The sequence below is a fragment of the Stylophora pistillata genome, chromosome 13, assembly GCF_964205215.1.
Source record: "Stylophora pistillata chromosome 13, jaStyPist1.2, whole genome shotgun sequence".
Classification (NCBI taxonomy): Eukaryota; Metazoa; Cnidaria; class Anthozoa; order Scleractinia; family Pocilloporidae; genus Stylophora; species Stylophora pistillata.
In genome coordinates this window covers 16,844,115-16,868,526 of record NC_142531.1, presented here as the reverse complement: position 1 = coordinate 16,868,526, position 24,412 = coordinate 16,844,115, and the positions used below count along the sequence as shown (strand labels likewise).

The following is a 24,412-nucleotide window of genomic DNA, read 5'->3' as shown; positions in this document are numbered from 1 at the left end:
CCGCATGCTTCAGTGGTAACCAAGGAATAAATCGGTTTAAAATCAGGCCTGTAGTGTGTGGTTGAACTCGGCGAACTCCGGATCAATACTTCCCGCAAGGACTTGGTTCGGGAACGCGACACAAACATTTTAGCGAAGGGTATCTCGGCTATGAAACGCCTGTGCACTTAAAGAAAACGGAAATTCAATTTGTTTGTATCGAAATCTTTCAATCGTTTGAGCCCTCCTTGAGCAAGGTCCAGTTAATAACTGATGCAAATCACAGCCTCTGGAAAGTGACGTAATGAAGCACCATTGATTTCCTGCGATAACAGCGAAGGACAGTCCACAACATAAATAGGTCTGAGTTCATCAGTTTCTCAAAGTGAACGATACTCAATGATCTTAGCTAATGCGGATAAATGATAGGGTATAAGGCCATGAAGGTTTTAAAATGTCGCCATAGAAGGAATGTGTTTCACTCGTGTGGTGGCGATTCTTTCACAGTGTGACATAACAAGCGCAAACACAAAGATCGAAAGAGCAGTTACGGGGCGTTCCCATTAGCACCTCACCTCTCTAGAGTTACTAAAGAACTATAACTGTGGCTGATGTTTTGAAAGTGAAACAACAAAGATAATGCATTACAGTTGGGACTTTCCCCAACCTTCCGAAACTTCCGCTTCCACAGTGTTTTGGGGATCCAGATCATTTGTGTCTTAGTTTATCTCCTTCCTTCCTCTAGGCTAATCAAAAAAAAATTAAAAGAAAATTTTTATTACAGAATTTTCTTTCGTGCTGGTGTGCCCGTCTTCCGCGTCAGATTCAGATTTTCAACAATTGGTGGTCATATGATATATGCGTTATTAACCGAACGTGAGGTCAAGATGGCTGGATATTGGCCAAGTTTTTTTTTTTTTACATTCTTATGGACAGAGACGAAGTCAAGGTCCATGAAAATGCGAGAAAAGAACGAGGTTAATATCCAGCCATCTTGACCTCACAAGCTCGGTTAATAAAATATTTATCATACTGCAAAAAGATTTCGCATTAGTAAGAATTAAGAATATTAATATAACTTGTTTACTTCAAGAGCCGGGAAAGAAAGCCAACTGTCTTTGCAGCCCAACAAACTCACGAGAGTCGCTTCTGTTTTCTTTGTTTTGACTATCTTGTGCCGCTTTTTGCGTTTCCATCGCCGAAATTGTCCAAGAATTACCAACTTAGTTCTAATTCAATTTTTTCATACGCTGGATCAGTGCGGGCAATCCCGAGCGGGCAAGATGAGCCCACCTTGCCCACTCGGGTAGCCAATCGATAAATAAGATTCGCTTTATCTCGCCCACGGGCGCTGCGAGCGATGTAATGAAAAATACTTATTGATTGAGTTTATTACTAGTATTTCAGTTGGTTTTGTGCGTCACACTTTTATAACTAAAAATGTATTTGAGCATGCAAAAATAAAAAAATGTTCTCCTCCATCAACAGGGAACGTTAGGCCAAGGGAACATGGCAAAACCTTATTTTTTTTAACCTGGTTTTATTCGTTCTTTATTCGCAAGTTAGAATTTCCGCCATTTTGTTTTTTAGTATTGTTTACCGCTGATGCTTTGTATCGCAGGCGAGCGCCGAAGGCGCGAGAGTTTTCTGGACGAGCCCCGGAGTGGCGAGAAATAACGGGGAGTGAAACCGTTGAAATTCAGCCGTTTGAAACGTGTTGTAAATTGCTAGGAACAGCGCTCGTTGCTCGGAAGAGAAATGTAACAGCAAGAACAAATTTATAAGGGATCGCGAACTACTTTCACGCTCGACTTGCAGTAATTTCCATAACAAAATGTAAGTATTCAAAGTTTTTATTATCATTTAAAGTTAATCTATTCGCTTTCAAATTTCAAAACAAAGAAAACCGTTGGAACGACTGCTATTATGACAAGCATATAAGGCTTTATTTTGAATTTTTCAAGCTAAAGTAACTTTAAATCTTTTTGTATTCAACAGAATATTGGAAAACTTTTATGAAAAGTCGGATCACACTGTTACCGTTGACAATATATACGAATGAATGGATGGTTATACCACCGACGTTCTGTGCAGCGAGGCCAGTTGGTGCTGTTACAAAACAATGTAGTCCTTTCCGTCGAATTTTCTCTTTAATATATCGCAGAAAGAACGATTTTCCACTGCCGGCTTTTCCAGATATAAAAACACTATAACTACCCTCAAGAATTCTTTCCACTTTCCGTTGATTTTCACTTAAAATCGCCATAAAAAGTCTTCTTGTTAGATGTCTGTTTATATTTCTAACGCTTCGCGCCTTCGACCAAAATTATGTGCGAGCTTAGTTTGGCGCCATGGCAAGTACAACGAGCATCATGAGAAGTACACGGTAAAAAGCTTGCTTCCCGTTTAATTTAGTATTTCTGTTTCCCTTACGTAAGATGGAAAGATTCCTATGAACACGACTGTTTTTTTTTTTTTCTATTTTTTTCTTTTTTTTGTATTTGATGTCAAAATTACCTGATTTTTCTCGGAATTCGGGGAAATTTGACTTCCAAGACTACATGGACAGAGCCAAATAAACCGTATTTGAGAATGATGGGTTCATTGTAATAGTCTTTAATCAGTAGTAAAAGACCCACACCGCAGTATATATATACTCGTTGTAATCGTTTGCAATCATGTGGAGGTAACACCATTTATACCCCACAGCTTTTCTTTTCATCATAACCAGTTCTGAATATTGCGTTTCTAGTGTTCGAATTGGTTCATTCAAGTGCTTTAATACTCATTTTCGATTTATCTTTTATGGAAATGCATTGAAATGTGTGTTGGAAACTGAAAACCTTTTCTGAAAATATCCAAACGTTTAAGATTTAATGAAATGTAATAAAACAATTATTGCATTCACGTTTGCTGGATACGAGACTGTTTAAAGCCATCCCGTATCCAGCTGGCACTCATGGACTAATTATTAAGTATCTGAAGTGTTTCACACGGCAGGGGTAGGAGGTTCAGAACTGTGTCAAGCTTGACTTTAAGAGGATACAGAATGCCTTACAATTATAAATTGTGAGATAGGGGGTAAAATCTCTCCAAAGACTTCGTTGGATGCCCCCCTTCCCCCCCACAAGTATCAAACACAGTTACTGCCAATTTGTGATTATTTGAAGGAAAAATAAAAACTGTGATCAAGAGTATTTCACAAGATCACTGAAACTAGGAACTGATCAAAAATCAAATGCAATCGCGAAAAATATCAAAAGATTATTTTTCCCCCCAAGTGATTCAATATGTACGAGACTTGAAGTAATGATTGGCATTTCAAAAAATTTTTGAAATTATAACTTAGAAATATATCTCTAATTCCACAGAAGATGGCGAGGGTAAAACTCCACATTTTTGAAAATTGAAAACAGAAATTGAATACCACAGGAGAAAGAAGGAGGAGGAAGATATGGAGAGCTAATGAGTAGTTTACACAAGAGAGCTTTATTTCGGTGAATTTATTTCGGTTTTGTAGGTCATACTTTTATTACTTTTATGATGGATTTAAACGCGCCAAAATAATCAATGTTATTCTTTTTCAACTGGGAACGTCAGGCTTCAGTGTTCAGCCCTTTGAATGGTTTGATTTTCATCACAAGATCGATCACAGTTCAACTAATGTTTCTTTCTTTAAAAGGTTAGTAATCTGTGCGTGATAATCAACTCATTGTCAGTCGTGAGCTTTTCATTTTTTAGCGGGTGCGATTTGCATAATCGAAGACAAAAGTACTAGCCTGTGTACAGCCGCCCACTACCCTCAAACAAAAAAAAAATAAAAAATCGGGAAGGAAACAAACACTGCTGCTGGAAATTTGTGATTCTTCAAAGTATTTAACAAAATCACTGATATAGGAACTAATCAAATATCGAATACGATCAAGATAACTGTAAGGAGGTTCGAATTTTCTACCTAATAAGTGATTTTTCATGTGCGTGGCGTGAACCAATGTGCTCTGCCCAGTTTTCACGTGACTTCATAAAGTTCAAAACCCAAATTCACATGAGCTACCAATGTCTTCACGTTTTATCCACCTTAGAGCTGACGTTTGAAGCGTTAGCAATTCATCAGAGTGATTCATAATCTTGGGAAATCAATGATGTTGTATAGCCAGAATTCAACAAGTTTCAGTTTCTCCAAGAAAAAATGAATTCAAAACATCTCTCTTTGTGAGCGTCAGTGCAGTGCCATAGCCTGACTTATCTTCTTCGAGATTCAGGCGCTTTAACAAACATAGAAACAGATAACACCCTTAGAAAAGGCTGTACCGTAGAACTGCAAAAATCCAAAGATTTCAGCGAAGGGTATCTCGGCTATGAAATGCTTGAGTACAAAACGGAAACTCAATTCGTATTTACTGAGATCTTTGATTCGTTTGTTGAACCCTCCAAAACAAGGTCAAGTTAATTACCGATGCAGATTATAGCCACTGGATAAATAAAGCACCACGAATTTCCTATGCTATCAGCGAGGGACAGTCCACATCATAAACAGGTCTGACTTTAGTTTTTGATCATCAGCCTCTCAAAGTGAGCGATACTCAATAATCTTAGCTAATGAGGATAAATCATGGGGTATAAAGCCACAGAGGTTTAAAAAAGTCGCTGTAAGACGATTGTATTTCACTCGTGTAGTGACGATTCTTTCACACCGCGACATAACTACAAAGTGCACACACAAAGATCGAAAAGCACTTACTGGGCTTTCCCACCAGAGTCGTACCTCTTTAGAGTTACTCAATAACTACAGCTGACTAAAACCGAGTGACTATAAAAGATTATCAATCGCACTTACCAAGATGTTGACTATCTGGCTGATGCTTGAATGAAATAACCGAAAGCGCTGATTTGCAGTCAGCACTTTTCCCAGCCTTCCGAAACTTCCGCTGTCACGCTCTATTGTTATTCCCTCCTCCCCTCCCCTCCCCCCCTCTCTGTGCTCAAAATCGAAAATATAAAGGAAAAGATTTAATGCAAAACAATTTTTTTGCGTTCGTGTACCTATCTATTGAGTCCTAGATTTTTAGTCAATGGAATGTTAATGGTAAGATCACATAATGCTTATTCACTGAGTTTGGTCGGGTCGGACGCGAAAATTTTTGCCTCCCAGTTATGAAGCACAGACCGAGCGCAGCGAGGTCCGTACGTCGTGACCTAGAGCCAACATTTTCCCGTCCGGCCCGACCACTCAGTCAATAAGTGCATAGCATTTCGGTTTTGTACGTCACAATTGTATAATTAATGATGGATTTGAACAGGCCAAAATAAATTTTAAAATGTGCCTTTTTTTACAGGGAAAGTAAGGCTTCACTGTTTCTCGCTGGAACGGTTGGATTTGCACCACAAGATCGATCACAACACAACTGATCGAAGTTTCTCTCTTTAAACGGTAAGCTATCTTTGCGCGATAAGCGGCTCACTGTCGTCATATATAAACGTTTCATTTTCTAGCAGTTGTGATTTGCATCATCGAAGAGAAAAATATCAGCAAAACTAAGTGACTGTATTTCGGTTTGAAACGTAACACTTTCATTTATGACTAATGATGGATTTGAGCATCCAAAAAGTGAAACATTTACTTATTTAAACATTTAATGCAACGTCAGACTTAACCACGTTCATCCCTTTTGGAAGGTTGGATTTCCTGATCATGGTACAACTGAACTTGCTGTCTTGAAACAGTAAGCTATCTGTGCGTGAAAATTGGCCCATTGTCCCCATGAACTTTTCATTTTCTTGCAGGTGTGATTTGCATGATCGGAGACAAAAATACGCACTGATATAATAGGTAGGGAAACGGACAAAATGGATGGGTAATTTGCTCTAAAATAACCACATCACTGGTCTCACCTTAGAGGGCGTTAATCCGGCGACTAAAATATGGGAACAAGCAAATGACATCAAGGAGAGGATCTAGCTTGGCTTTCAATAATCATCAACGATTAATACTTATTTTTGGGAGGGGAGAGAGGGGGAAAATGAACCTAGGTCACATGGAAGACACTCTCCTGAAAACTCGCAGCGGCAATTACCGCGGGTTTTATCTTTTTGTTTTCCCTTTTTGTTTTCCCTTTTTTTTCCCCTTTTTTTGTTTTCCCTTTTTGTTTTCCCCTTTTCCTCAGACAACTGTAAGAAACTTGCACTTAGAAAGCGCTAACAGAAAAGAATTCTATATGGCGTAGAATTTTCCTTGTCCTCTTCAACAACTGCAAGCTTGACAAGCTTGTTTCCCGCTAATTTTAGAATTTTGGTTGCGCCAGCATGAGATAAAGATATTTCTTTAAAAACAACAGAAATTTTGTGCATTTGATGTCAAAATTACCTGATTTCTCGGAATTCGGGGAAATTTCATATTTCTAAGGGTAACACGGCCTTGTTTGTTATCGTGTGCAGTTAACACCATAGACATTTCACCACTTGTGTACTATTTTGTATTCTTAGGATCTGGGGTTTTGGAAACATTTTTCAAATGGGAGGGGTGAGGGAGGAGAAGGTATAGCTGCGTCAAATTTGAATTTCAGAGCATACCGGCCAGAATGTTTGACATCGTGATCTGTGCGATGGGGGGTAAAATCTCTCCATTGACCCCTTTGGTCCCCCCCTAAGTATCAAACACTTCTACTGCCAACTTGGGATTATTTAAATGAAAAATTAAAACTGTTATCAAATGTATTTAACATGAAAATCGCTGGAAATGCTAGGAACTGATAAATTATCAAATACATTCGAGGAAAAGATCTTCAGTGTTCATCGCTTTGGAAAGTTGGATTTTCGTCACATAATCGATCACAGTACAAATGAAGCCTCTTTCTTTCAAATCAATCAATTTTATTATAGCATACATAAAAGGAAGCGTCGGAGGTTATCCCTATCAAGGACGCTCCCTACATAAAACATAAAATATATAATTATACTACAATGTAAAATTTAAGAGTCATTAAGAAATAGGTAAAAAAAAAAAGTATATATATATAAACCGTCTGACGATCGCAGCGCAAGCTGCGTGAAACTCAGAGTAACGGCGAAACGATCTTCCTGTCATTAATTCATAACCGCTATATATATATATATATATATACATATTTTACGAAATTTTACAATACTTTCTAAGTTTACTACGAAAAATGTTAAAATCCTGTTCGTGCACTATATCTTTAGGAAGAGCATTCCACTGTTTCACAACTCTAACAAAGAATAAGTGCAAAAAACAATTTACTCTAGCTAATGGCTGTCTTAATTCAAATGAATGGTTTGATCTTGTTTTACTAAAGCTATTAAATTCAAAATAATCATTACAGTTCAGACCATGAATAGTCTTGTAGCACTCTAGCAAGGATAGATAAGATCTCCTTGATTGAAGACTGTACCACCCAAGCATTGCCAGCCTTTCTTCGTAAGGCGAGTCCCTAGATGACATCGAGAGAGCGTATTTCGAGGCCCTATGTTGTACTCGTTCAAGAGCATCAATGTTCTTTTGCAAATATGGTGACCAGAGAGGGACAGCATATTCCAGAATGGGTATAACCAAGGCCTTGCACAGACGATAAAAGACTTCCTTGTTCCCTGCACCAACATTCCTCTTAAGGAAACCCACAATCTTAGTGGCTTTATTTACAACTTTCTGCGTATGGGTGTTCCAGGATAGATTTGAAGACAATGAGACCCCCAAATCGATCGTTTCGGTGACACACTGAAGCGTACAACCAGATAGCTCGTAAGGATAGCTGGTGTGATCTCTCACATGAGTAACACGTAGGACCTCACATTTGTCAAGGTGAAAACTAAGTTGCCAATTTTCGCTCCATTTCTGTAGCGTGTTGAGGTCACAGTGGAGTTGTTTCTCGTCGTTTTCATCGTAAATGATCCTGTAGACCTTGCTTTCATCTGCGAACAGGCGCATGTTTGACTTTACGCCAGTTGTAATGTCGTTGATATAAGCAAGGAAAAGGACCGGCCCAAGTACACTACCTTGTGAAACACCAGAGGTGACTATCGTTCAAGGGGAAAAGTGCCCACGGAATGAGACTCAGTTTTCTACCAACGATAAAGTGGGTTAGCCAGTTAAGGAGGTTTCCACCAATTCCATGTCTCTTCAACTTCGCCAGGAGACACTGATGAGGAACAGAGTCGAATGCTTTTTTAAAATCTAGTAGAATTAGATCTACTTTGTGTAAATAATTTCTTGCTTTGGCCCATGAATGGAAAGTATCGAGCAATTGTGAAAGGCAAGAACGCTTTTTAATGAAACCAAATTGCTCGCTTATGAAGACTTGATGATCTGTCCAGACTGAAGTTTACAATCGACTTCCTGACCACCTTCTCGCAGATTTTACTTGCAGTTGAGGTTAGGGAAACAGGTCTGTAGTTTACTACTTTGTCTTTGGCTCCTTTCTTGTAAAGCGGAATAATATTTGCTGTTTTCCAGTCATCGGGAATTACACCACTATTAAATGAAGTATTAAACAGATCAGACATGGGCAAGGCTAGTGAGTTACTACAATGGGTCAAAATCCTTGGATGAATGTCATCGAGGCCGCACCTTTTATTGACATTTAATTCCTGCAATAGCTTTTCAACTTTAATGGGAGTAGTTGATAGCTGTGTGAGATCTTTAGTTCTTACAACTTGCGTGAAGTTTGGAAGATGAGTCAAGTTTTCTGATAGAAAGACCGGCAGAAGCGAAATAGTGATTGAAGCTAAGCTATCAACTGATATAGAGTGCTAATCAGCTGGTTTACTCCAAAATGAATCTATTTCGGTTTTTAACGTCACACTTCTATAACTTCTGAACAGAGAACATCATGCTTCACTGTTTATCCCTTTAGAACAGTTGGGTTTTTATCGCAATATCGATCACCCTATAACTGAAGCTTTTTCTTTTAACAGTTAGTTAAGTGTGCGCGATAATCAACTTATGTTCGTGATTTTTTCATTTTCTAGAGAGTATGATTTGCACGATCAAAGACAAAAATATTGACAGATATAAAAGAATTGAGATTTGCATGCTCTCATTTGTCATGATGAGAGCGTGCAAACATAATTTTCGGGCACAATTTGAAAATATTTCAAACGCAAAGTTTTCACAATACTCGCAAATTGATTTCAAGTTCGTTGTGAAATTATACTGACCGAAGCTAAGAAAGTATTACTTAACGCCATATAAACCATGTAAGTGAAAAACACTCTAACTAACTTCTACTTTCAACACACTACTGCGAAAACTTCAAGACTAGTTTCGTCTACGACCTCGTCAGTTGATGACAAACAAAAACAAAAGTTAGAAGTTAGTTGGAGTGTTTTTCACTTACATGGTTTAGATTTCAAGTTCAAAGAACAACAATTAGAATTAGAGATAAATTTGTCAAGTTTTGATCTAGGGTTTAGCTATGTCTTTCCTCCTTGGAGAAAAGAAGAAAAAAGAAAGAACCCCAGCACTTTGCTTGCCTTGATGATCGTCAGCTGTACGGCCCCGTCGAGGGAGCTCAGGATAGACAACGAAATATGTAACAAAATGCCCAGCACAAATTTTCCAAGGAAATTTCGCCTTTGAGCACTGCACTAACATCTTCTACATAACATTATAACACAATGTTCACGAAAACACACAAACCTATACTTAAATCTTTTTTTGTCTCAAGACAAACATCGCAAAGCCGATCGATGGCCATCTTTTGGCTTTCAAATTTTTCATTCAATATAATTTTCTTAGAGACTTAAGAAACTACCTTCGCATCGGCATTGATAGCTTTTCCCTTTTTTTGATTAGAATAGGACATCTGGATTGATTTGTTATCAATCCTGGCACTTTTAAAGCGAAGTTATGCATATTGCGAGTCATGTTTATCCTATGTTAAAGAGGAAAGGGAAATTCTTCAGGAACCCTGATTTTCCCAGCCTTTGGTGTGTATGTCGTATCGAGTTGAGCTCCGCCATCTTGGAATAGTGTCCAAATCACGACGCAAATTTAGGAAGTCGAGAGTCAATTACTACATCAACTCCGATGCAGCTTTCAACCTTGTGTATCTACAGTTGTGTGGTGACATACACCCTAACCCAGAACCTAATTCTTCTCTTTTCGATACACTTCAGATGGTGAGAGAAAAAGGTAAACATGGGATATCCATCGGTCATTCGAACGTACGTGGCCTTCGAAAGAACCTCGCTGAGGTAAAAATACTCATTAAACACACCAACCCCGATATTTTAACCATATCCGAAACGCATCTGACACCGGATATACATAATGACGAGGTAAATATTGAGGTTCTGTCCTCGTGTACCGGTTCACAAGAGCCGTTACAAAAGACCGAACAATACACAACAGCTAACCAATGACTCCTAAACAAAGAAAGAACAATGGTAAATCCCTTGTGAACCGGTACACCAGGACAGAACCAATATTGATGGTTACCAGATTCTAAGAAAAGATAGAACACACAAAGGAGGAGGCGGAGTCGCCATTCATTTTAAACCCGAAGGCGCGCTATAAAAGGAGCCTTAGGTCCCACTGGACCATTTGTCAATCAACCGTCGTGTGAGGTAGAACTCTTAGAGTCAAGTCCGCTTGAGCTACAGCTACTCCAAAGCAGTGAACAGCGGGCGCATTCCTCAAAATTGTTTTATGTCTTCATTGCAATACAAGAATCTTTGAGATTTGTATTTCCTTTCTCCAATGGAAACTGTCTTTATTTGTGGCGGTAAATTTGATATCGAAGTAGGTGGTTCGCACGTTACCTCGTGCCACCATGCTGGTGGAAGTAAACAATAGATATCTCATTAGCTCCTTTTGTTCAACTACCAGCATTTGAATTTGACCCGCACACGTCAACGGTGAGTTGACGATGAGCCTTGGTCTTCCCAGGGAAGACTTCCTTATATAGCGCGCCTTCGTGTTTAAAACTATTCTAGATTGCACTCGTTTATCCACATACGAGGACGAAGACACTGAAACCATCTGGATTGATTTGTTATCCCACTCGCAAAGGTTACTCATCGGCTGTGTTTACAGACCCCCTGACGCTTCATTATTCTTTGATAAATTCCACCGAATCTTGGATAAAGTTTGGATGACACGCAGAAACGTTGTTATCGCCGGTGACTTCAACTCTAACATGCTCTCTCGTACTGGTAATGGTAATAAATTGAAACGTATCTTTCAATCCTTCAACTTTCGCAACAGTATTAAGGCGCCTACACGAACTTCGGAGCATTCTAACACTTTGATAGACCTAATTCTGACCAATAACATCTCCAAGGTTTCAAGTTCTGATGTGATTAATTACTGCATTGCTGACCATAAGTTCATCTATGTTGTTCACAAGTTAAAGACCAGAAATCCAAAGCCTATTGTGAAATATATTCAAAATTTTAAAAATGTGATAAAAAACCCTAATGATTTGAAGCATGACCTGGAAAGTGCTCCGTGGTGGGTTTGCTCTACCTTTGACGACATAGATGATATTACTTGGGCCTGGGATTGTATGTATAATGAAATAGTTAAGGTTAAGGGTCATGTCACTTTACGCAAAGCCAAAGTTAGAAAGTGCTCGCTGCCCTGGATGAATGGGGAGATCCGGAAAGAGATGAATAAGAGATATAAACTTTTGAAAGGCCGTGATGGAACCTCTTCAACACAGAAAACTTGGGCTGATTACAAAGCTGCTAGAAATAAAGTAACTAAGATGCTGCGTAGTGCTGAAGCTCAATATAAGAGGAGTAAATTTGAAGAGACTAACGATTCTAAATCGTTTTGGAAAACTGTAAACGAAGGCACTGGTAAATCTAAAAGTAAACGCATTGGCCTCCTCAGAGACACAAACAACAACGAAGTATCCAATGATAATGAGAAAGCTGATCTTATCAACTCTTATTTCATAAACATTGGAAACGAGCTAGCTGAAAAATTCCCTGAAACCGATGAAAAGTGTCAGTTCGTGTACTATACAAGACTTGGAGGTTAACATCAATAAGCTCAAGACTGATCTTAAGAATCTTAAACCTAACAAAGCATCTGGACCTAATGGTATTTCGTCTCGTAGTTTAGCTGTTGCGGTATCATCTGCTTTAGACGGCTTGTTAATGGTATTTTAATACAGTATGGCTTCGTCCAGTTTTCTTGACCCCTGGAAGTTAGCCAAGTTCATGCAATTCATGAAAAGTGAAGTCAAGCAGATGTTTCTACTTATAGACCAATCTCACTACTTAGTATTCCCAGCAAACTCCTTGAAAGTCAGATTTTCCACCTAATTGACAATCATCTGAACAGCTGTGGCACAAAAAGCTGTAAACAATGGTGATTTACGGAAGGACTCTCAACTGAAGGAATGCTCATTTCAATGACTGAGAAGTGGAAGATGGCAATTGACAATGGTTGGACAGTGGGTGCGGTCTTTATTGACTTCCAAAAAGCTTTTGACACTGTTCCCCATGACTTATTATCTTATAAGTTACATACCATTGGTATATCAGGATCATCCATAAATGGCTTATGAGCTATTTATCTAATAGACGACAATTTACTGAGGTAAGCAACTACAGGTCTACCACTGACCTTGTGCACTATGGGGTCCCTCAAGGCTCGCTTCTCGGCCCTAGGTTATACTATATATGTTAATGATCTCCCCGACCACACTGATTCAGGGGATCTTTATATGTATGCCGATGACACCACAGTCTACTGTAATGGCCAAAATCTCGACCAAGTTATATCATCTCTAAATGTAACAATGAAGGAAGTCCTCATGTGGAGTGTAAAAAATCGACTAACCATCCATCCAATCAAACCTGAGGCAATGATTCTAAAGAAATCTGCCTTTGTTGGTCCTCTTCCCCCCCTTTACTTTGGGACGGGCTTAATTAACCTGGTTGACTCTGCCACTTGCCTAGGAATTAAAATCGACAATAGACTTTCATGGTTGTGCACATTGATTCGGTGAAGAAGCATTTCACACAAAAAGTTGGAGCACTAAAGAGAATGAAAATTCTTCCTAAACAATCACTTGAGGAAATTTATTTCAAATCTGTTATTCCCAGCGTAACATGTAGTATTTCAGTATGGGGAAACTGCTCACCCCCTGCAATGCATTCTCTGAACTCTATCCACGCAAGAGCTTTCCGCGTTATAAACAACTTTCAACCGTCGCTGGCTGATGATATCTGTCTCAGTAAATCGAATTGGCTACCCTTCTCTTACTTTTACAAAAAGTCCGTTCTTACGTTAAGGCACAAAGTGTATTTTACGTATGATGCACGATCCTCGCAGTAGATTCGCAGTAAAGTGTATTTTGAAACTTCGTATCAATCTGTTCGAGAACTTTTCTCTAAAAAGACAACTTCTAGGTGAACTCGCTTTCCTAATCAATTTACCATCATCAGGTTTAAATCTGATACTGGAAGAAACACTTTACAGTACAGAGGCCCTGTAATCTGGAACTTTTTAAATAGACTAGTTAAAGTGCCTGAAAATTTTAATTCCTACAAGCAGATATTAAAGAAACACACCAGGGACATTGCGGAGTATTGTTTTACCAAGGAAACGACGGTGATCACCGCCAAAAAAGATGATTTTATGTACTTTTAAGCATTTTATTTTGTTGTGTTATATTATTTCAATTATGCCCTTGTAAATCTCAGTTTTTTTGCATGTATATATATTGTTTTCTCCCTGTGCATAGCTTTTATTCTTTTGTTAATATCTTTTGTGTATGTCAAATTTTGATTGTGTATAGTAGGTCCACATCAGCCCTTCGGCTGCCAAACAATCTCAACCTACCTATCAAATTTTGATTGGTTTATGTGTTGTCAGAGCATGTATTAAGAAACTCGATACCAATCACGAAGCAAATAAACAACATTTTCCTTCCATGGAATTTATTGGGTTATTGGGGAGAATTGGCCATAAAAGCAATAGGAAACGTTTTTCGTGTTTATCATGGTGACAAGCAGATGAAAAAAGAGAGAGGATCTAGCTTGACCCCTCTTTTAATGTTCCCACAAATAGCGTAGCTCCACTTTTCTGCATATAAACATACACACAACCCACATTTCCTCCATTTACTCTGACGAAGGGCTAACGCTCGAAACGTGAGCTTTTCAAGTCTTTACGGTGGCCAATTCACAATTTCAACTTAGTTGATAAAACCGAATTTTCTTTTTACCCTCACCGACGCAGCACCACTATTTCTTTAGAAACTTATCCCCTATTTTAAAAGTTACAATATTTTATTATTCATATTTTAATGATTATCAAAATAATCAATAATTGATACTTCTCTTGGGAAGGGTATCGAATATCCTGTAAGTTTTGTGGAGAATAAAACATTGCCCGAGTGCCTAAGCAATACTTTTTTCGGAGGAACATTGGGAAAGAAAACGCAAAATATCCTAATTTATCTCTGGAAAAATATTTCAACATAAAGAGCATCACGAACATTTCCGGTGACACAAAGCAAAGTACTTAGCAGCTTGTAGGGAAAAATTCCTGAGTCTTCCAGAAATGATGTTTTGAACTCATCAGTGCCGCCCAAGAAATACCTCATCTCCTCATACTTTTCAATACATAGATGAAGACATGAAAGGGAGTCTTTACAATCTATACAAAACGGCGTAATCTTTCAAAATATGGAACTCTTTTCTTCTATCTCCGGTACTTCTGGATATGGATAATGCTTTCTCCAAGCATACTTCCGAACCTTCATAATCTCCGAGAATTCTATACAATGTTCCAAGGTTTGTAAGATCTGCTGCCTCCCCTTCCGTATCACCAATTTCAGTTCTGATAACAAGCGCTTTCTCGAAATACTCTTTAGCCTTATCGTGTTTCCCGAGCGACTGAAACACAGCAACTAGGTTTCCGTAAATTGTGGCTTCTGCACCTCTATCGCCAATTTCAGTTTTGATGGCTAGCGCTTTTTTGTAATACTCTTCAGCCTTGTCGTAATTCCCAAGTGAATGAAACAAAGTACCTAGGTTTCCGTAGTAGGTTGCCTCACCTCCTCTGTCGCCAATTTTAGTACTGATGGCAAGCGCTTTTTCGTAATACTCTTTAGCCTCGTCGTACTTCCCGAGCGACTGAAACAGAGTACCTAGGTTTCCGTAACTTGTTGCCTCACCTTCTCTGTCGCCAATTTCAGTTTTGATGGCAAGTCCTTTTTCGAGATAGCCTTTAGCCTTGTCGTATTTTCCAAGCAACTGAGACACAATACCTACTTCTCCGTAACTTGCTGCCTCACCTTCTCTGTCGCCAATTTTAGTTCTGATGGCAAGCGATTTTCCGTGATACTCGATAGCCTTGTCGTATTTCCCAATCGACTGAAACACAGTACCTAGGTTTCCGTAACTTGATGCCTCTCCTTTTCTGTCGCCAATTTCAGTTCGGATGACGACCGCTTTTTCGTGATACTCTTTAGCCTTGTCGTATTTCCCGAGCGACTTAAACACAGTACCTAGGTTTCCGTAACTTGATGCCTCATCTTCTCTTTCGCCAATTTCAGTTCTGATGGCAAGCGCACTTTCGCTATATTCTTTAGCCTTGTCGTATTTCCCGAGTGACTGAAACAAAGTACCTAGGTTTCCGTAACTTGATGCTTCACCTTCTCTGTCGCCAATTTTAGTTGTGATGGCAAGTGCTTTTTCGAGATGCTCTTTAGCCTTGTCGTATTTTCCGAGCGACTGAAGCACAGTACCTAGGTTTCCGTAGTCGCCTGCCTGTCCTTTTCTGTCGCCAATTTCAGTACTGATAAGAACCGCTTTTTCGTAATACTCTTCCGCCTTATCGTATTTTCCGAGCAACTGAAACACAGTACCTAGGTTTCTGTAGTTGGTTGCCTCTCCTTTTCTGTCGCCAATTTCAGTTGTGATGGCAAGCGCTTTTTCGACATACTCTTTAGCCTTGTCGTATTTCCCGAGCGACTGGAACACAGTACCTAGGTTTCCGCAACTTGATGCCTCACCTTTTCTGTCTCCAATTTCTGTTGTGATGGCCAGCGCTTTTTCGAGATACTCTTTAGCCTTGTCGTATTTCCCGAGCGACTAAAACACAGTACCTAGGTTTCCGTAACTTGATGCCTCACCTTTTCTGTCGCCAATTTCAGTTGTGACGGCAAGCGCTTTTTCGTGATACTCGATAGCCTTGTCGTATTTCCCAATCGACTGAAACACAGTACCTAGGTTTCCGTAACTTGACGCCTCTCCTCTTCTGTCGCCAATTTCAGTCGTGATGGCAAGCGCTTTTTCGGTATACTCTTCAGCCTTCTCGTATTTCCCGAGCGACTGAAACACAGTACCTAGGTTTCCGTAGTGGGCTGCCTCTCCTTTTCTGTCGCCAATTTCAGTTGTGATGGCAAGCGCTTTTTCGTGATACTCGATAGCCTTGTCGTATTTGCCTATCGACTGAAACACAGTACCTAGGTTTCCGTAACTTGATGCCTCTCCTCTTCTGTCGCCAATTTCAGTCGTGATGGCAAGCGCTTTTTCGGTATACTCTTCAGCCTTCTCGTATTTCCCGAGCGACTGAAACACAGTACCTAGGTTTCCGTAGTGGGCTGCCTCTCCTTTTCTGTCGCCAATTTCAGTTGTGATGGCAAGCGCTTTTTCGTGATACTCGATAGCCTTGTCGTATTTGCCTATCGACTGAAACACAGTACCTAGGTTTCCGTAACTTGATGCCTCTCCTCTTCTGTCGCCAATTTCAGTCGTGATGGCAAGCGCTTTTTCGCTATACTCTTTAGCCTTGTCGTATTTCCCGAGCGACTGAAACACAGTATCTAGGTTTCCGTAACTTGATGCCTCACCTTTTCTGTCTCCAATTTCTGTTGTGATGGCAAGCGCTTTTTCGAGATACTCGATAGCCTTATTGTATTCCCCGAGTGACTGAAGCATCGCTCCCAGGTAACCGTAACAGAATGCTTTTCCTTTTTTGTCGCCAATTTTGGTTCTTATCGCAAGGGCCATCTCAATATGCTTTTTCGCTCTTTCGTTTTCGCCAAGTTTATAGAAGATAATTCCGAATCTTTCCAAGGCGTTTGCTTCTCCGATTTTTTCACCAGTTTGTCTCTTTATAATTACTGCTTTTTCGTAAAGTTGTTTGGCTTCTGTAAACCTGTTTTGACTCTCAACTATCACTGCTAGAGCCATGCTTTGATCTCCTTCTTCTACTAAGGCACCAGACTCGTTGTATAGGACAAGTAGTTTCCTGCCGTATCTTTATGCATTTATGAAGTCAGAGATACCAAGATAAGCGCAAAAGAGAAGTTTATAGACGGTGCTGTAAAGTGAAATAAAGTGGTCTTTGCTGTTCTGGTTGGTGTTATTTAACAAAATCAAGCATTCGCTGAATATCTCAATGGCCTTCTGAACACGATCTGAGTTTAGCAGTATCACGGCAACAGGGATGGCTATGCTCACGGAAGTTATCATGGCTTCTACCGCTAGGTTTTCCATATCCATCCTTTCCTGTTATTTGATCCTAATTTGGGAAACATTTTTAGTGACACAAGTTAAACAATGTCCAGATAATCTGGATTCACTATGAGTCACTATGAACAGGAAGCTATATGTGAACTTGGAAAAAAAAGGGCTGGGTCGATTATTTTTCAGTGCCGAGCTGAAAGAGTTCCAATTCGCAATATCGACTTAAAATGAGAAATTAATGGAAAACGGACTAGGATTGGTAAAACTGGAGAAATCAACCGATCACATTCAGTGAAACTTGTAAAATAACCTTGACCCCAGATTGTTTGAAAACGGACTGTGTCACTGTCGCGCCTTGAAATTGAACTGTTATCCAAGCGATTATTGATCTAGCTTTTTCGTTCTTTCATCTTAGCTCGTGATGCGTTCTTTCATCTTAGCACGTGATACAAAAAAGAAAAAGCATGACGGTACTCATAAGTTGAGTAATGGTCAGGTGTTGGGGGTCGCGCCCATTACTATAAATAATATTAGTCAAGGGGGTAAATTTCTATAAAAACTGTGGCCCTGCATGCGTCGGTGGGGGGTATTACAAAATAATTTGGTTTTGCCGATCAACTTAGTTGATAATGTAAATTGGCCATCTTAAAGCTGATCTTTCGAGTGTTAACCCTTCATCAAAGTGGTTCATAATCTCGGGAAATCAATGATGTTGTATCGCAAGTATTCAATAAGTTTCAGTTTCTGAACTGAAAAAATGAATTAAAACATCTCTCTTCGTGAGCGTCAGTGCAGTGCCACAGAGCGACTTATTTTCTTGTGCGAGATTCAGGCGCTCTAACAGACAAAGAAACAGATTACGCCCTTTGGAAAAGTCTGTACCGTAGAACTGCTAACATCTAAAGATTTCTCGGCTATGAAATGCTTGAGTACAAGAAGAGAACGAAAATTCAATTCGCATCGACCGAGATCTTTGATTCGTTCGTTGCACCCTCATAAAATAAGGTCAAGTTTATAACTGATGCGGATTATAGCCACTGGATAAATAAAGCAGCACGGATTTCCCATGATATCAGCGAGGGACAGTCCACATCATAAACAGGTCTGATTTTAGCTTTTTTGATCATCAGTCTCAAAGTGAGCGATACTCAATAATCTTAGCTAATGACGATAAATTATGGGGTATAAAGCCACAAAGATTTAAAAAGTCTCTGTAGAACAAATGTATTTCACTCGTGTGGTTGCGATTCTTTCACAGCAGACATAACAAGCGTAAGCACAAAGATCGAAAAAGGAGATACTAGGCCTTGCCATGAAAGTCTTACCTCTCTAGAGTTACTTAATAACTATTGCTGACCAAAACCAAATGACTATAAAAGATTATCGATCGCACTTACCAAGATGTTGACTATATAGCTGATGCTTTCAAAATGAAACAACCGAAAATAATGATTTGCAGTCAGGACTTTTCGAAGCCTTCCGAAACTTCCGCTGTCACAGTGTTCTGGAATCCAGGCCACTTGTGTTTCAGGTTATTCCCTTCACCCCTCTCCTCCCCCCCCCCCCCCCATTTCCTATGCTAATCGAAAAAATAGAAGAAAAGGTTTAATGCAAATTCTTTTTTTGCGCTCGTGTACCCATCAATCTCGTCGTAAGTCTTAGTTTTCTACTATCAATGGCCAAATGATAAAATGCTTATTCATTGAGTTCGGTTGGGCCGGACGCCACGCTCGGTCCATACGTCATGAACTCGAGCCAATATTTTCCCGTCTGACCCTCCCACTCAGTCAATAACTGCATGGTATTTCGGTTTTGTATGTTACAATTCTATAACTAATGATCGATTTGAACAGGTCGACATAAAAAAATAAAAAAAAAAGAATTAATAGGGAAATTAAGGCTTCACTGTTTCTCGCTTTGGAATGGTTGGATTTGCATCGCAAGATCGATCACAATACAACTGAGCGAAGTTTCTATCTTCAAAAGGTAAGCTATCTATGCGTGATAAGCGCCTCATTGTCTTCATGAATTTTTCATTTTCTAGCGGGTGTGACTTGCATCATCGAATAAAAAGATACCAGCAAAACTAAGTGACTGTATTTCGGTTTGGCGCGTAACACTTTTATACTTAAGATGGATTTGCGCATTGAAAAAATGAGACATTTGAATCTGTTTTACATCTAACGTCAGGCTTCGACTCGTTCCGCAGTCCCTTTGGAAGATTGGATTTGCTGATCATGTTATAACAGAAGCTCCTGTTTTAAAAATGGTAAGTTATCTGTGCGTGAAAATTGACCCATTGTGTTCATGAACTTTTCCTTTTCTTGCAGGTGTGATTTTCATGATCGGAGACAAAAATACCAGCTTCTTTAATCGGTAGGAGAAACGAAAGGAGTGGATGATGGGTAATTTGCTCTAAAATAAAAACATCACTGGTCTCACCTTAGAAGGCGTTAATCCAGTGACTGAAATATGGTAACAAGCAAATGAAATCAGCGAGAGGATCTAGCTTGACTCTCTGTGACAACCAACGATTGATACTTCTTTCCGGGAGGGTAAAGAGGGAGGGGAATGAACCTGAACCGCATTTTCGTTGTAGGATCCGTGCACACAGAAGACGCTCCCGTTAAAACTCGCATCGGCAATTTCAGCGAGTTTTATCTTTTTGTCTCCTCTCCAGCAGACAACTGCAAGAAAATTTGAATTCAGTAGAGAGCATGAACACTGAGCGATCATATGAATGATAAGAATTCTATATGGCTTTAGTTCTTCCTTGCCTTCGAAAATGTAACAAACAGTTGCAAGCTTGCAGTAACAAGCTTGCTTTCCGTTTAATCTAGTATTTTTGTTTTCCTCACCTAAGATAAAAAAGTCCCCATGAACACGACCGTTTTTGTTTTTTTGTATTTGATATCAAAATTTCAATGTAAATAAAAATATTAAAACAAATGCAAAAGAGAAATCAACCTACCAATAACGAAAAATCTAAAAAAATCTGCAAAATTAAAACCATCCAAGCCTGGATAAGACAATTGCGGTGACAAAAGTTTACTATTTAACTGTCACAATCTACTCTTTACCCAAGAAAATAATACAGCACTTGTCTATCAACTTCAATGAAGTACAACCAACGAGTTCACCCTCAAACTCCCAAGATCTGATTGTTTATTCTCCCTTCTAGCTGCTACAGGTTTACCTTTAAATTAGTTACAAGAATTTGGTGTTAGATCAAGAGAACAACTTCTGCCTGTCAAGTCGGAGTGTTCTTATTACCTGTTTGCTAGATAATGTCAAGACATTACAGGGAAAAGTAACATGTTAATCACTTCTTTGAGTTAGAGGATGAACGGGTCTTAGCTTGTGGGAAAAGTTTGCTGTAAGTGTTATTTTTAGCGTAATCAGCAGTATTTTCACCACTCTCTCGATCACTCATGAACTAAATATCCGCGTGTCTCATTCCGTCTGAACTTTGGACACTACTTTCAGTCAGCCTCAAATCTTCAGTCAAACGAAAGCGAGAAAGTAAATCAGTTCTTGAAAATATCATTTACCTCAGTGTAGCTGACTTCTGTTACAACTTTTACAACTCCAGTAATAGGTCAAATCAGAAGTCTTATGTCAGGGAAGTTAAGTTTACATGTGTAAGTCCCTCCGCATCAGGGATTTAACACAGTCAAAACAATCCTCTGATTTATTCACATCCGCCGCGCTATCACCGACCGCCACATTTAAGTGCGGAATTGACCTCAAAGTTTTTTCAGAAAATGTTATCTCAGTCTCCCTTTAGGGAAATCAATTACCACAACTCATGCAGAGCTTCCCAATAAAGATTACGGCTTAATCTTTCATGTAAGCTTTTCATGGCCAGTGAACCGCATCATGTAATGACGATCAGCTTAATTAAGTCAGCAAACTGCACACAACTCCTAACAAAATGACTCCCCTGTACCGCTAGACGTAGTTTTAGTATTAGAAATCCATAAAAAGGATCATACCTCTCAAAACAGGAGAAGTCGGGGATATTTTCCTACAGAAATCCATGCAAAAAGCCGATAATTCCATCGAACTCACCCGGTGAGCACATCGAAGCGCTCAGCAGCGTAAAGTTGATGAACTCTGACCAGTTACTGCAACGTCACCATAATTCGCAGAAATCGTAAAATCGAAGTTTACCACCATTTTTCGTCAAGTTCAAGGTCCAATTTTAACGTTTCAAATTCATGTAAAATTGTTTTCGTAACGCAATACCCAAAGTCGTGACCTCCTTCTGGTCAATGTTTCTTTGACGCGACATTTGATGCGATCCTACAAGACATCCCATACATATCATAATCCATAATGAGGCTTGCTATATGGAGTTACGATAAGTCCTAGATAAGATAGTTCTACCACGTTAACCACTATTTAGTCTCGAAGAATAGCACGAATTTGACTAAAAGCTTAAAATCCGTCCGAAAGATGGTCGACTTCAATGAACCCATGACAATGGCAGATCTTGAGAGATATGCCGCCAGACATCTGAACAAGAAAGCCTTCAATTATATTTCGACTGGAGCCGGCGACGAGATTTCTCTCCACGAAAACCGACAGGCTTTTAATAGGTAGCCGCACGAGCTAGTATGTTGTTTCTTCGAGTATGCTGCACATCAAAGCGTCAGTAATGTTTGAATAATTACACGTTTATCTTTTATTTATGTTCTACCACAGGCTTAAACTTCGTCCAAGAATGCTGCGAGACGTCTCCAATCAAGACATCTCTGTCACGGTACTGGGTCACACACTAAACATGCCGATATGTGTGTCACCCACTTCTTACCATGGGATGGTGTATTCGGATGGCGAATTGGCCACAAGCAGAGGTAAAACTTGCGCTTGCATTTTGTCATAATCATGGTGTAGCAAATGTTGAGGGGTTTGTTTACATCGCTATTTCGTGTAAGGACCATCATGTACAAGCACATCAATGCGATAACGGTAGAGAGGTGACCTTTCGGGCAAAGGGCAAGTGGCAAACTACAAAAATAGTTTCGCAAGAAGGTTAGCAGAGAAATTTCCATGTGTTTTTGCTTGGTTTGTCGGGCCGCTTTGCTTGCTTTGTTTCCCTCCCTCTCTCTCCCCCCCTCAGTCGCCTTTAGGTATTCTTTCCAACAAGCTTTCGATTGAATGATCGTAATTTGGACACCCCGTTCTGTTGGTGTTGTGATACACGTACCTCCTCCAATCTCTAGAGAGGGGGGAAGGGGGCAGGGAACGAACACTGGCTCAAGAGAGCAGCGAAAATAATGCCTCGCACGGAAGGCGAGGCAAACGTCCGGCTGTGGGTTCCTTAGGGCTAATACAGTGCGAAATTTGAAGCGAGGTGTACAAGCAACAAGTCACGCCTTTAAAAACTCACGCATGCCTGAAAGTATTCTGTAGCCTGTCTCAGGCATTCATTTCTATCGCGCCGTTTATTTTCGCGCCTTGTTTTACAGCTGGAACATGCTAACTATTCTAGCGCTCATGTGACAAAATTGGTCTGTTTGTGTTTCAGCTGTTGGTTCTGTTGGTACAGCAATGGGGTTAAGCTTATACTCCACATACAGTATCGAGGAAGTCGCCCAGGTGTCTCCCAACGCCATCAAGTTCATACAAATGCAGTTTTACAAAGATCGTACTTTGATGGAGGCGCTATTAAAAAGAGCTGAGAAAGCTGGCTTCAAGGCTGTTCTATTAACAGTCGATATTCCAGTTTCAGATTACGCAAGGCATAAAAGCAGGGCAAATTTTTCTCTTCCCCCGCATTTAAAGTTTGCTAATTTCTTGCATTTGCACGAGAAGAGTGGATTTAAGTCTAATGATGACCTAAGTGCTTATCTGGAGAGCCAGAACGACGGAAGTGTAAGGTGGGAAATATTGGATTGGTTGCGTTCCATTACGTCACTTCCAATAGTTGCGAAAGGAATCTTGACCGCAGAAGATGCTCGTCTCGCAGTGCAGCATGGGGTACAAGGAATTCTTGTATCAAATCACGGAGCGAGGAATTTAGATGGTGTTCCAGCAACCGTAAGCTCATATGCCTTAATATTTCTTCATTACTTTTAGTTAAAAGTGTAATTAGTAGAGCAGTAATGAGATAAAGTCTGGCAATCACTGGTAGTCACTGAACTGTTCAAATGCTCTACTCAGAGAGCAAAATAAATCGAAACAAAATAAATTCATAAGAGAACACACCAGACCTGGAAAAAAAGTCGATTTTATTACTTTGGCCACCTTGTCACCATAATTGTAACGTAGAGAAGACATGCCCCTTCCCGCCTAGCATTAATTTAGAGCTACGGCTCCAAGATGCCGAAAAATTGGGATATCAGTGCGACTGAGGAGTGAAAATATCGTTTCTTTTTGGTTTTGTGTAGATTGAAGTTTTATCTGAGATAGTGGAGGCCGTGCGGGGAAGTGGAGTCGAAGTGTATCTGGACGGTGGTGTGAGACTGGGCACTGATGTTTTAAAGGCCCTTGCTTTGGGTGCTCGCGCGGTGTTTGTTGGGAGGCCTGTTCTCTGGGGGCTGGCCTATCAGGTAGAAAGAAATAGTTTGGAGATCTCTGAAATCATAGGCTGGAAATTTTTCATGTTTCGTGACTTGCCAATGCGTATAAGCAGTGGCCAGGCTGTAAGCAACACTTTTGTAAAGTTCTGCTTCAACTGTTCATGATGTTCTAGAATAAAATTTTACGCTCAGCTTATGCAAATGAGAACAACCGAATATAAATTACCTTTTTATCAATGCGTTCAAACTTAATTATAACATAACCAAAGTAAAGCGCGCGCTCTGATTGGTCAATCTAGCGTCCCCCATTTGCCCATGGGTGTACGCTACTGACGTGAGCAAATGTAGACTATTTTTCCGCGCGCGCTTGTTTTCTCTGGTCACGTAAGATTTGTTAAATAAAAGGGAACTCTTTAGCTACAATGTATCAATGTTATGTTATAAAACAAATGGTA

At 39.8% G+C, this 24,412-nt stretch overlaps 2 protein-coding genes and 1 pseudogene across 4 annotated transcripts in view; 1 reads left to right on the top strand and 2 right to left on the bottom strand.

Annotated features, from left to right (window-relative positions):
* Positions 1-7,105: 7,105 nt before the first annotated feature.
* LOC148717885 (uncharacterized) lies at positions 7,106-7,921 on the bottom strand. The gene has a single exon (XM_088742430.1). It carries the CDS (start codon positions 7,919-7,921, stop codon positions 7,106-7,108), a length of 816 nt encoding a protein of 271 aa, XP_088598556.1.
* A 6,045-nt stretch (positions 7,922-13,966) lies between these two features.
* On the bottom strand, positions 13,967-17,864 carry LOC148717884 (uncharacterized; annotated as a pseudogene).
* A 3,884-nt stretch (positions 17,865-21,748) lies between these two features.
* Positions 21,749-24,412, top strand: part of LOC148717882 (2-Hydroxyacid oxidase 1-like) — a 14,539-nt gene continuing 11,875 nt past the window's right edge. For 2 of the 3 annotated variants that reach the window (XM_088743559.1, XM_088743560.1), the window contains exons 1-4: positions 21,749-22,031; positions 22,138-22,289; positions 22,964-23,475; positions 23,826-23,987. In XM_088743559.1, coding sequence (XP_088599685.1) covers positions 21,889-22,031; positions 22,138-22,289; positions 22,964-23,475; positions 23,826-23,987 — 969 coding nt within the window. In that variant the 5' untranslated portion in view covers positions 21,749-21,888. The remainder of the gene's footprint in view (positions 22,032-22,137; positions 22,290-22,963; positions 23,476-23,825; positions 23,988-24,412) is intronic. The other variant, XM_088743558.1, reaches the window with a different exon arrangement.

Bases quoted from the DNA above. Each gene is read 5' to 3' on its own strand.
- LOC148717885 (XM_088742430.1), bottom strand. From the start codon at position 7,921: ATGCGCCTGTTCGCAGATGAAAGCAAGGTCTACAGGATCATTTACGAT.